This window comes from Erpetoichthys calabaricus, chromosome 2 (assembly GCF_900747795.2).
Source record: "Erpetoichthys calabaricus chromosome 2, fErpCal1.3, whole genome shotgun sequence".
NCBI classification, from domain to species: Eukaryota; Metazoa; Chordata; class Cladistia; order Polypteriformes; family Polypteridae; genus Erpetoichthys; species Erpetoichthys calabaricus.
Window position 1 is genome coordinate 84,644,162 of NC_041395.2, and position 13,284 is coordinate 84,657,445.

Sequence of the window (13,284 nt, forward strand, 5' to 3'; positions counted from 1 at the left end):
CAAGTGGGTGCATAAATGGGCATTGAGACAGACTGGCACTCTGTCTGGCACTATTCCCTGCCTTGAACCGAGTGTTCCCAGGATAGACTTTGACCCCTCAAGATGAATTGGTTTAAGCAAGTTTGAGAATGTTATGATAACACATTGTAGACACAATGCAAAGCTTGTGAGTTTGACAGTGATTATAAAAAGGGGACTCGGTGAAGCAACATTTAGTTTCCATGCTAGTAATAAATGTACATAATAATAATAACAACAATTATTATTATGTATTTGGAAGAGTACATTCAGCATCTGGAAAGCTTCAAAATGGGTCCCACAGAAATGCATCTTATAAAATTAGATATAGGAAGAACTACATAAAATATGATAAATTCTACAAACAAGAGGAGATCATTCAGTCCATCAGGCTTGTTTGTTTAGCTAATGGCTACGCTCTCCTGCTGTCTTGTCCAGATACTTCCTAATGGTTGTGGAGGTTTCTGCTTCAACATGTCTCAGTGGTTTGTTCCAGATTACCACAACTCTTTGAGTAAAGAAATGCTTCCTGGCTTTAGTCTTAAATACATTTCTCCTTACTTTCCAAGAACTACATAGACTGGCAGGTTAATAATTTCATAGTGTTATATAATATGCATTATTTTTCCCAATAAAATTAAAACCTACCTGCCTTGCACCGGATACTGTGGGGACAGGCACCTGCCCCTGTATCCCTAAATTGGATAATTTTACAGTTACATTTTTTATCCAAAGGGACTTCCAATGTTTGAGATACAACTGGTTACGTTTCTTTTTGTTTTTCCCAAGTGACTTGCTCAGGGTGACACAGTGCTGTGATTATGTGGCTTCTTCATTGGCTGAACTGTAGGTTCATGTTAGTTAATCAATCCCTATTTGTAAAACTGTATCCCTTTTTTACCCCGTCCTTTTTAAATATCTTGCACTTTGCATGTAATGTGCTTTGAGCTCTGTAGGTGGTTGGTTGTCTTTGAACTCCAAGGTAAGCTGTTTATTTTATGCCCCAGTCCTTTACAGTGTGCACATTTTCCATTTGCAGGTTGACTTATTTCACGCTTGGTTTGTTTGTCTCTCCACAGGTGCACAGCTTTTGGCTTCCTGAACGCACTTTGCAAGCTAGCAGCAGTGTTGGGCATCAGCATTTTCACTTCTTTCGTGGGCATCACCAAGGCTGTGCCCATCTTGTTTGCCTCTGGCGCTTTAGCTGTGGGCAGTTTTCTGGCTCTCAAGCTGCCAGAGACCCGTGGGCAGGTGTTACAGTAGGCCACTGATCCAGCACGATGGAGGGGTTTGGTGGGGAGGTGTGCAGTAGGTCAGCAGGAAGGGATCGGAGAGGGATGAAGCATTGACACTGTGAAACCTTCCCGGGTCTCTTGTTCAACAACTTTCATTTTTGATGGAACTTTGTTGTAGCCATGTTCTTTCCCAGCAAGACTAACCATTTCCGGAGTTTTACGTCAGTGAAATAGCTCCAAATAACATTTAATCTACTTTGTTTTCTGACAGTCTGGCTGTTTGCATTTACAAAGTATATGTCTAGGAAAGTCTCATTTATTTATTAACATGGTTTGATTACTTATTTTTGTTCACCTGACAAAATAACTCTATTAGCTAGGAAATTTCATATCAAAATGAAGGTAATGTTAAAAACACAACCCTCCCCGTGTGATAGAGAAATGATATTACGGACAACCTCTTTTTCCCTTGGTATCTTTTTCTCCTTGTTTAATGACTTTGAAGGATAATTAAATTTGCTAATTTGCTGTTTTGATTGCATCTAATAGTCCTTCCATGCCATTAAGAAAGAAAAGACAACTGCTTATCCTTGAGTGTTCCTCTAGTAAACTGGCGGCTGCCTTTCTCAGTCTGATAGCCACAGTGATGTGCTTCTAAGAGCAACTCTGTCTCCACAGTCTCAGGTGCCAGGCCTCTAATAGAAGATCTCCTCTCAGGCAGCAAGTGTTACAACTCTTGAGTCTGCACACAGCATGAGCCACTTAACAAGAGTTTAAAACAGCAGATAATAAGCACAGCCTGTCCTTCTGAGATTAATGGCTCATGAAGAAACAGCAAGACAAGGTCTAACGTTTTAAAATGATATTTGGAGCTATCTACCATTTGCCCCACCATGTACCAGGTCTTGTATGTGGGTGATTTGTCTTGAAATCATGTTTCACTCGGGCAAATTTTTCACCACTTTAGAGTCAAGATGTACAGTGAACTCTAGTGTTTCTGTTAACAGCTACAGGTTTACCTGTTCATTCTAATGAACGTTCATGTTGTTATAAAATCTCTATATATTTATTTGGTTGGTTTTGCACTTTTTGAAAATTCTGTCAGGGTTCATGTCTTGTCTGCCTCTGAACGTGTTTATTTAAAAATGTTTGTATGTGTAAATGATAATTCTAAATGGATGAGTCCTGTGTCATAAAGCACAGAAATACGCTGGCATTCTTTTAAACGTACTTATTTTATAGTCCCAAAAAAGCACAACACGTTTTAATCTGAAAACATGTTTTCAGTTTCCGAAGTCGACAATAACAGCCACACAGCTGAACAAGCACTCTTGTTCTGTTTTCATTAATCCTGATTGTTTTATAACACGGCATTTATTCACCACCATGGGATACAGGAAATGTTAAGCCATTCAACTGTTCAGATAGCCATTATCAGCAAAGCAGAACATCCATTCTACTACGGCCAATGACTAAGAGTTGAGTTTGACTCCATTTATGATTCCCTGCTTCCCATCTGCCCTTCCTTGCCCCCATATCTGCTGGACTCAATTAAATCTATATTAGGAATAAAGGGAAAACCTAAAAAGTGTTATTAAAACCAGGGCTTTTTACTGATGAACTGAAAATGCGTGCGAGTAAATAAAAAAAGAAGGTGACAGAAAAAGAACTTGACATTTTTGGCCACTTTTCCATAAAGGTGTTCACTGTCCGAGCACCCTGACCCATCTGTTCTTATTCAGGAGTAATCCTGCAGCATTGTGATGCTGAGAATTCAAGGGGTACTCCTTCTAAAAATGTGAAGTTTGCCTTTTGTATCTTATTGTGTTTTATTTCCTCACATCTAATTTATATGTAATTACTCTAAAAAATTACACTATCATCATGTGACTAACTTAAAATTATTAGTAAACTCAGCTTACTGCATGGTACAGTAGAACTGATAGCCCATAACATTTAAACTTTATAAATAAATGTGTAGACTAATATCATACACACATACAGTACATTTTGTTTTTTTAATGTAGTTTTGGAATCTGTCTAAAATATATATTTTATTGACATAATATATTTTTTTCATATTTTTCCAATTAAAAACATTTTAAAAATCCTTTTCTGTAATTGTAATAGTTCAGTCATGCTGTATATGTTCCAAAGGCGTTTGTAGATCTAGACTAAAAAATTAAAATGTAATTGCTACAACTGGAATAATTAAAAACACTAAAAATAGGTAATATTTAATCTCTGACAAGAATAACAGAAACTAAGACAAATGGTTGTAAAAAAAAAAATGAAATAAATAAACTATAGGCAATCACACTTTTTAAATTCACAATTGTCACTGTATCGCTTCAAGGGTTAGCACACAAGGTGTTCAAATCTGCTGTCTCTTTCTCTCTCTCTCAAGTTTAAAATATCAAGACGGCAGTCACTCCAGCTACAAGTCATGCTGAGCTACACCGTTGTCCTCTTAACGTACATCTCACATACAGCGTCCAACTAGCAAAGTGCGCTTTTCCGTTTTGTCCATAGTGCATTGTGTTGCGCCTAGAGCCCGCTGCTTTTCCCGTTTTGAACTGGCCTCATGATGCAGGATGAAAGTGGTGGTTCAACACGCAAGAGGCCTGGCCGTCTGAGACTGCTACCCTGCCGATTCATTCAGATGCCATTTGGCCAGCAGGTGAGCTGTAGGGATTACAGAGCAATAAGTTCTTTTCTTTTATGTTCTACTGTCTTATGTGTTTTCAGCCAGCCAGCTCAGATCACCGTTTCTTCTTGTCGGCAAATCATATTGTGAAATGTCTACTGCTGGATGCTTTAGAAAAAAAATGATGTTTACAGCTCTAGAACTGCACAAAGCTGTATGTATTCCATCTTGTTCTCCCACTGTTTTTTTTTTTTCAAAACTCTGACATTTTCTTATCAATTTTATTGTGTTAAGTTTAATTATTGATTAGAAATTTATTTTGATGTGTGTTTCAGCCAGAACTGTAAATAGAGCAGTGCAGATGTTTTAAACTGATGTGTGTGGAAATAGATTATTTGGCGCACGCGAAAGACATGCACCTCATCTGCAACTATAACAACACAAGACAACGTAAGCCATTCAACGTTGGTATGAGCACACTGACACAGACAAAGATACGTGGATCGTTGAGTTTGTGGATTCACATTATTGTACATAAAGAGCGTGCCACACAAACAACTCATCTTGCCTTTCTTAAGAAACACAACTTCTAAGGACAAGATGCAAATTACGTGACAACTTTATAGTTAGCTTGATTCACTGGGCTCTACTGAATTGTGTCTGCAAGACACATCTTCCAGTAAAGAGCTTTTAGATGAAAGATTCTCAATTCAATAAAAAGTAAAAATGCCAAAACATATATCTACTAGCAAAAACATTATATAGGATAACAGTTTGGGAGTCTTCATTTGTCTAAGCAAAACATTTGACTCCTTATTTACACAAGTAATGATGCTAACCTGATTTTAACCAGAGTTTGTCCTGGCAGCATTAGCTACAAGGCTGGAACCGACCCATGATGTGACACCAAGCCCCACTCACTCTCACACACACACACACACACACATGCATCAGGTCAATTCATTAACCATTCAAGCAAAGCATTGAGATGTGAGGGGAATCTGGAGAAATCTTCTAGGAGTGTTACCAGGTTTTGTTTAATGTGCACCATTCCAGTGCACTTGACGTGTTCATTCCATCTTAAGTGACTAATAAAGTCCATGTCCTATTTATTACAAAACCTTTGGGTGCACCAGGATGGTGGTGAAGGGAATGAGGCCAAGAGGGAGGCCAAAGAAGACATGGCTGGCGTTCATTTCAGATGATATGAAATAATGGGTCACACCTTAATGGATGCCCAGGATTGTGGAGAGTGGGGTAAACTGATAAACAGGAAAATGACTGTTAAACTTCAGAAGATGACACCACTACATATTAGGCTGACACATTAAGCTGAACCAATATTTGAGATCAGACCTTAAAAGTCTCTAGATTACAAACTGTTGATATTCTGTGAAAAAATAAAAGATCAATTTGATTCCAGTCCTGGCAAATACAAGCCATGTACATGTTCAACAACCAGTTAGTCCTGTCCTCTTAACCTTGGTTACCTTTTCAAGTAAATGACTAAAATTATGCAACCTTTCAAATGTATTATGATGTGGTCTCACTTACCTTTATTCTTGAAATAAAGAAATAGATTTACAGGATCATTATAGTCAAGGTGGCACAATACAGTCAAATTTTTTCTTGCAATGAACATGCAGCACTCTCTGGTGCCAGAATTAGTGACTATAAATAACTTAATGATTCCAGTTTATTTAGTGAGCACACTTACTGTACATCAGTATTTAACAAAATGAAGTGCACACATACACCTTACATGGGAGACGTGGTGGCACAGTTCTCTCCGATCCTTTGGCCGATTGCTAACTATGAGGAGTATTCATTTTCTCTTTACGTCCTCGTGGGCTTTTCTCCGGGTACTCATGTTCTGCCACCACATCCCAAAAATGTGTGTGTATGCGCACGTGTGTTTGTGTGTGTATGTTGACTAATAGCCAATTGAGGTTTAGCCCCATGTGAGTGGACCCCTGTGATGGACTGCAACTCTATCAAGGGCTGGTTCCTGCCTTGTTCCCAGTGTTGCATGCAGCCCTGAATAGGACAAAGCAATCTTCAGACTGCCATACTCTTTAATAATTACAAATATATATCAAATATCAGGTTACTAAGTTAAACAAACTAGTATCGAATTGCTTCCAGTAAAGTAAGCTACCAAATTAAACAAATATATTATGACCTCTTCTTACCACAATCTGAAAGCGACACTAGGCTACAGCGTAACATCAAGGATGACCTCTTTAACAACTCCATTAAAGCTTGGGAAGGAAGTCAAGGAGCAAAGTCTCCATTCTCAAATGTTTCTTAGTTCACATAGTTAAGACAGGCACCATTACACTGAAGGCCATCCTTTCTCAAGCTCCAGGTGAACCAGGCCAGTGTCTTCAGTGCAACTGTCTTGCAGCCCCGTTTTGAGGTATAATAGTCAGTGAACTGGCCCTATCTGCAATAGCATTTTGCTGTTGCCATAATTAATCCCACTTGGGTACATACTTTAATACACTCATGATACATCCTGTTTATAAGCCCCTCTACTAATTATGTTTATTTTTTTCTACAAAAATAAGGATGGCAACATGCAAATCAGGCAACATCAACTTTAGTGGTTCATTTCTCTAGGAAAGTGGACGTGCCCTCTAAAGAGCAGGCTCAGAGGCTGCGGTTGAGGAGTGTTAAGTGTAGTGTTTCTTTATTGGCTTAACTCGCTATGATTAAATGCTTTAATCTCACCAGCCTCTATTTGGTGACACCTGGGGTTCATCTTCTTTGCCCATTGTTTCACTGAACAACAGTAAACCGATCCATGTCACTATAGCTCAGCCACACATTTCTTAAGAGAGCCCCTCCATTAATCAGCAACCTTACACTCTTCCTGCAGGCCATTCAACGTGGCCTCTCATTGCTCTCGCGTGCCGCCATTTAAGCTTTCTATAGGTGTCATGGATGAAAACTTTTGTCACAGCTGATTCAGTGACAATCAGTATGTGTGCTGTGTATGACGTCACTTGTTGTTAATTGCCAAATATTTTTCTACTTTCTGCGTTATTTTATTCTCCAGTAAATGAAACAAAAAAGAAAAAAAAGAAAAAAAATGCAATAGTTGTAGACAACGTGTGATGTTTCTTTTTTTTTTTTTTTTTTTTTTTTGAGAAGGTAGAGATGGCTAGGGGCATTCTTTTCAGAAAAGCTTGACACCTGGGCTACTTTAACTATTATATTTTTTGTCAAGGGTCCTACTGTATGTCAGAAGTACCTTGATCATGAGAATAAGTAGTGACAAATTAATGTTCTGTTATACAGAAACAAGGAGTTATGCAAAATGACATTTCACTTGATTTGAAAATTGCAATTGTAAAGATTGCTACTTTCTGGAAACAGTTTGTGGTGTACAAATCTAGGGTCACTTCCCTTTTCTATACTTATATGCTATTTCCATTTGACTTAAATAGCTGTTTAAACAGAATTTGACTAGCGTATAAAAAAATAAAAAAAAATAAATAAAAAAAGGAGATAGCACTAAAATCACATGCTTAAATACAATACAGACAAGGGCATATTTAAGTTTCCTTTACCACCGCATGCTATTCTTTCTGGAAACTTGATGGCTTTTTCTTATATTGTGAAGCATCCTTCATTACATTCCTGTCATGTGCGACACAAGTGTCTGTGCTTGCATTGCACAAATCTCAGGGAGTGTGGTGCCCTGTGAGGTCCTTCAGCCTCATTCTGGGCTTCCCATCCTAACTGCCATTTTAGCCAGAGATCCACTTACCCACCTTTTACTAAAAGCTGATGTTAAATCATGTAAAAATACACTTCTAGGGTCAGGTGCACCTACAATGAAAGCAGTTTTAGACTACAGTTGAATAAATCTTTCAATATTAAATTCCAAAAGCAACAATAGATTAAGAAGCACAGTTCTTTTTCATGGAAATTCCTAAATCTATCTGTACATTCCACAGCCCTTGTGCAGTAGTGTTGTTTAAATAGACAAAGCACAAATGGCAACCAGCTGAAATAGAGTCAAGAAAAGCACATCCTCAAAAAATATCAACACTGAAGATTTAGAACAATTAATGTGATAAGCACAGGACAAAGCTGTGAGTACCATTTAGGGAAAATGTATCTGGAATCTCCTAAACAACAGCTAGACTGACCGACCACTCCTAGTACAGGAGCTTTAGTAAATGCAGTAAGGGTTCAACAAATACTCCAATGCAATGGTAATACTTTCTGAAGAAATCCACAATCGGTCAATCCTGATACGCATTACATATAGATATAAACCATATATATAAAATGTTTATGTAAAACATATATATATAAAAAAATACTTTTTAAAAACCACGCTTATATTAAGTTAAAAAGTGTACTAAAAAGTAAAAAATAAGTCTCTCATACATCACTCGTAAAATAAAAGCGTGGGCGCTTTTGCTAAGATTTTATTGATTGATGAAAAGCGCCCACGCTTTTATTTTACGAGTGATGTATGAGAGACGTATTTTTTACTTTTTAACTTAATATAAGTATGGTTTTTTAAAAAGTATATAAATATATACTATTTTCAACTTTTTAGTCTTGGGTTGTTTTAGTATAATTTTGTAATCAATAGTTTAACACTTCCTTTAATATTTCTATCTGTTACTAGTGCCATCTATTGGTGAAATCTTTAACTATTTTTCAAAGTAAAAATTTCATTTCTTAATTAACAAGGATTAATTGATCAGTTAGTGAAACTAAATATTGATTCATGTATTGTCATTGGAAGTGAGTAAGTGTGCAAAATTTCAAGTCATTTGGACAACAGGAAGTGGGTTAAATATCGATTACAAGATTTGTACCAGACAACAAACAGGTGAAGTTAAAAGAAGCGTGGTAAGTAATAATAATAATAAAAAAGAAAAGTTAATTACCAAGGGTCATTTGATAAGTATGATAAAAAGCAAGTTAAACACCTTTTTTTTTGGAAAAATGTACTTCCAACATCTGGCGTACAGTACATAAACAATATGTTGCTTCTGGCTAAAGTTTGGCCTGACCTACTTTGAAGAGTGACACTTGCTAACTGTGACGACACCAAATGAATTGTGGTGCCATCTCATACAAATTTACCAAACTTATCAAAACGACCCTTGCACATTTGAACAAACAATATACTCTACATAGTTCAAGAAAAGTCAAATGTGAATACGTAAAATGAGAATGTGTAAGCTTATTTAGTTATGTCTTGCCCAATCTGATCTTAATAAATATATTTTATAACATTCAGAAGGTAAAATTTTAAAAAATACACTTATGTAAGTATTTTGTTTCTACTAAAAAACAGACATTACTGTTCCATTGCAATTAGCTTTAAGTCTGTAAAACCAAGTAGGTAGAATCCACTGCAGCTCTTTAGGCATTCAGTTTTTTGGCTTTAAAACTGGCGCAGTATGCCAGCGCGATTTTACATTAATTCCTCTACACAATGTGGACTTTCCCCTGATTAACTTTCTTACAGCACATATTTCTTTAGTATCGGCTAAAATAATTTTCAAGCAGACTTTTTATATTATTCTTATGTTTTAAGGACAACATCAAATGCCATAAAGATGCCTGTAGAAGACGCGGGGCCCTTGCAATGCAGATGCCAGGTCACAAGCTTCAAAAGCATGCCCCAGGTCTGTTTAGTTTCAGTCAATCTATGCCATTCTTTAATGTGATGAAAATATGGACATGTTATCATTGTATTGTGGTGTAGATCTAATAGGTGTTTGTAAGTATGAGTATAAATATGTGAAAATAACAAAAAAAAGACATGATTAAACTATTCTATGTTGTCTTTTATTTGTCTGTTTTGTAAACAAAATTGAAAACTGAAAAGGTAAATAAGTAAATAAATTATTAAGCAAAAGTGAATACTAGATATGAAATATTTCAATGTAACACCAACATGGTGCTGTTTTAAGGTTTGTGTGCTATTCTTTTTCTTTTTCCTCTGGGAAATACTACCTGCACACTTTAATTGTGCAAATAACCTTCCCAGATAAACTTAAAAAAACAGAAAAAACTATTAAAACATATTCTAAAAGAACACTGCAATCTCCGAGTACTTTCTTCATTGTTAAAATTACGCAGATTCCTTGCCCTTTTTTTCTTCCACTGTCTGATTATTCCTTTTCTAGGATATTTACTGTGTGCATACATGCACATAAAAGTGCACCTTTTCAACAAGTACAGTACCTGGCATTCAACTACAAGCTTATGGACACAATTGCAGAGTACATCGACCATTTTACTTGTATAAGTCTGACTATGGCAGTGCATACTTAGAAGCTGCTGAGCACTGTCCTCTCATGGAGGTGTCTGGGGCTTCTTTCCCTCTCTTCGTCGGACCTTCAGTCTGTTTTCCAGACTCATTTCTGATTTCACCGATTACATAATCTTCAATATATTACTCCTAAGTATTATCTGGCTTAGGGGACTTTCAACATTTAAAATGCAACTGGTTACATTTCTTTTTGGTTTTCCAATTGGAGCACAGGCAGGTGAAGTGTCTTACTCATAGTCTCACAGTGTCAGTAGCAAGATTTGAACCCACAGCCTCAGGCTTTGAAGTCCAGTGTCTTAGACACTATACTTTACAGTACAGTATATCCGACACTGGAGTACCAACTATATTAACAGCTTACCATTAAAACAGGCAGATACTTTGCTCTCGATTATTGTGGTTCTTGCGCAGGATGTGGTCTCAAAGAACTTATTTTGAGTCTGGTATCTCTGCAGCCTGGACAGTCCACCCTGGAGCTCCAAGTAGGTCGAGTTAACTTACACGACAGGGCTTGGCAACCCTTCCACAGCCCTAATCTTAACCACAGTGTTACTGGGCAGAGCTCTGAAGGTCTGCAGCTAGACCGTATTGGTGGCCATTGGGAGTCTAATCCACATACTTGGGTGGAGGCTCCAGGCTGCAGACATATATACTTTTTATTTTGCTATGTGCAAGTGTACACCCCCTGGTGGAAAATACATGTAAGTACTCAAAGGTAAGAGATTACAAAAACTATGAAGAATGTCCTAAAAATGTGGTTGATATTAACTCTGCATTATTCCTGGTAAATTAACTTGTCAATACATTATCCTACTGTATATTCTACTTACATTCTTATCTAAGGGTTTGTTGGTGCATAAATCCATCTTCTGGCAAACATACATGATAAATAGATATGTAATGAAGAAGAAACCCTCTTGCATGCGCTGGCATAGGTATAATATAAATATGCCATGTTTCAGAGTGGTCCAGAAGTAATCAACCTACTTTGCTAACTTGAAATAAAAAAAAAACAGAAAATGGTGCAGTGGGTAGCATAGAGGGTGTAGTCTGATACGATCGTCTCCTTCTGGGCTGGAGTGACTTTATGTGTTTGTGTGCCATGTCGGTATTTGACCAGTGCTCAGTTCTAACCAGTTAGGCTGCATCTGCTCGACGCTGTGGCCAGGATTAACATTCTTGGATAAATTCAATCCAGGCAGTACTACCTGCTCATAATAAAAAGATGAAAGATTTAGGACAATTAATACTATATATGAGGGAAACTCAAATGTAGCATTGATGTACTGTATTTATAAAAATGAATTTTAAAAAATTCAGAGTTTACTTGCACTGAGCACCAGTTTACAACCTGCTCTCCATGGTTAATAATTCACTAAATCTAGTGCTCACTCACTTGTTTGCCAGGATCACGTCACAGGCAAGCTGGATATTGTCAGCTGTGGAACACATGAATCGGTGACTTGATCATTCTTCATCTGTGACAAGTATGCAGCCATACTTTAACTTTTAATTCCAGTCCACTAATCAGTACAGTGCAGTTTCTTATCGACTACCTCAACAATCAGTAAAAAATAAATACAATTAAAATACATCTATAGTAATCAAGAAATGTTAATGCTTCATCCTTCTGTTTAATCTGTCTTCTAAATCTGCTTATCCAAAGCAGGACCACAGGTTAGTTCTGGACACAAAGCAGGGACAAACCCTGGAGAGGACACAAGTTCATTGCGGGGTGAACATACACATACACAACAGGGGCCAATTTAACAATTCCAATTTACCCAACCTGCACTGCATTAGACAGTGGGAGGAAAAAGGGGCACCTGGGGGAAAACCCACACAGACACGGGGGAAAAACATGCAAAATCCATGTGAGGAGCACCCACTACTTGGATCCTGGTCTCCTTGTTTAATGCTACCACTGTGTCCCCCTTTGCTTTTATCCAGTTTATTTAGTCATCATTGTTTTTAATTAATTGTTCTTGCTTAGTAAGGAGGTTATTCAGTGTAGGATAAAATTAAAAAAACATACGGAATATAAAATGACCTGGGGCCTCATGTATAAATGGTGCGTACACACAGAAATGTTGCTTAAGAACGTTTTCAAATCGCGATGTATAAAACCTACACTTGGCGTAAAGCCACGCACTTTTCCATGGTACCTCATACCCTGTCGTATGCAAGTTCTCCGTTAGGTTTTGCAGACTGGCGGCACCCAGCGTCAAAGCAGTGCTACTATTCCTGTGTGGTTACCCTTTCTTAGATCCAGATCCACATCCACGACGGCGGCTCAAGTGCTCCTTGTAGAACTGTTTGTACTTGCAAGTTACCATGAGGTAATTGTACTTATGATACAGTTACAATATTGCACATCCTGAGCCACTTTATAAAGCGCATATTTACATATGACGACGATATCATTTTTAAGATGAAATGCAGCAAAATATGTTGATTATATTATACAGATAAAACTTTAACTTTAACTACACGGTGCCGCAGAGCTAGCGAGCTTGAGCTTCGTTCACTGATTGTTCCTGCCTCGCTCTGTTTTCATGCTGTGGCTGGCGTGACACTGGAAGGATAGTTGGATAGAATAATTAAACATTACGAAGATATTTCGATGTTCTTTAAAAGTTTTGAAGAATCGGCGTTCTAAGCTTACAGATGGCTTAACATCTATTACACAGCTGATTGTGTGGCAATTGGGTATTTGGAGAAAGAAAAGTAAGGACAGGAATTGGGGGTTAGTACATTTGAAAAAGACAGTACTTATGTAATAAAGCATTTCATTGAAGGTCGCGCATGGCGTAGCAAGCATCTTGCTGTAAGACATGAACAATCACTGCGCCACCGTGTTCCCATGTTTAATAACATGCTTTAACTCATATCATCATAAAATTGATATCACGTATACTTCAGTATTTTAATTACTCAGAGAGCTGTAATATTACGAACATAATGGATTCTGTGTCCTGTCGCTGAAGAGCACGTAGTGATTCAGGCACATAGAGCACATATAAGATCAAATACACAACAAAGCATTTAACGTGCTACTTTAGTTACGATGG

The 13,284-nt window shown here is 37.4% G+C and overlaps 1 protein-coding gene across 1 annotated transcript in view; it reads left to right on the forward strand.

The window, feature by feature from the left end:
- Window positions 1–13,284, forward strand: part of sv2a (synaptic vesicle glycoprotein 2A) — an 885,655-nt gene that overhangs the window by 171,617 nt on the left and 700,754 nt on the right. The window contains exon 13 of the mRNA XM_028794012.2: window positions 1,098–8,204. Within this exon, the coding sequence (XP_028649845.2) occupies window positions 1,098–1,281 (184 nt within the window). The 3' untranslated portion in view covers window positions 1,282–8,204. The remainder of the gene's footprint in view (window positions 1–1,097; window positions 8,205–13,284) is intronic.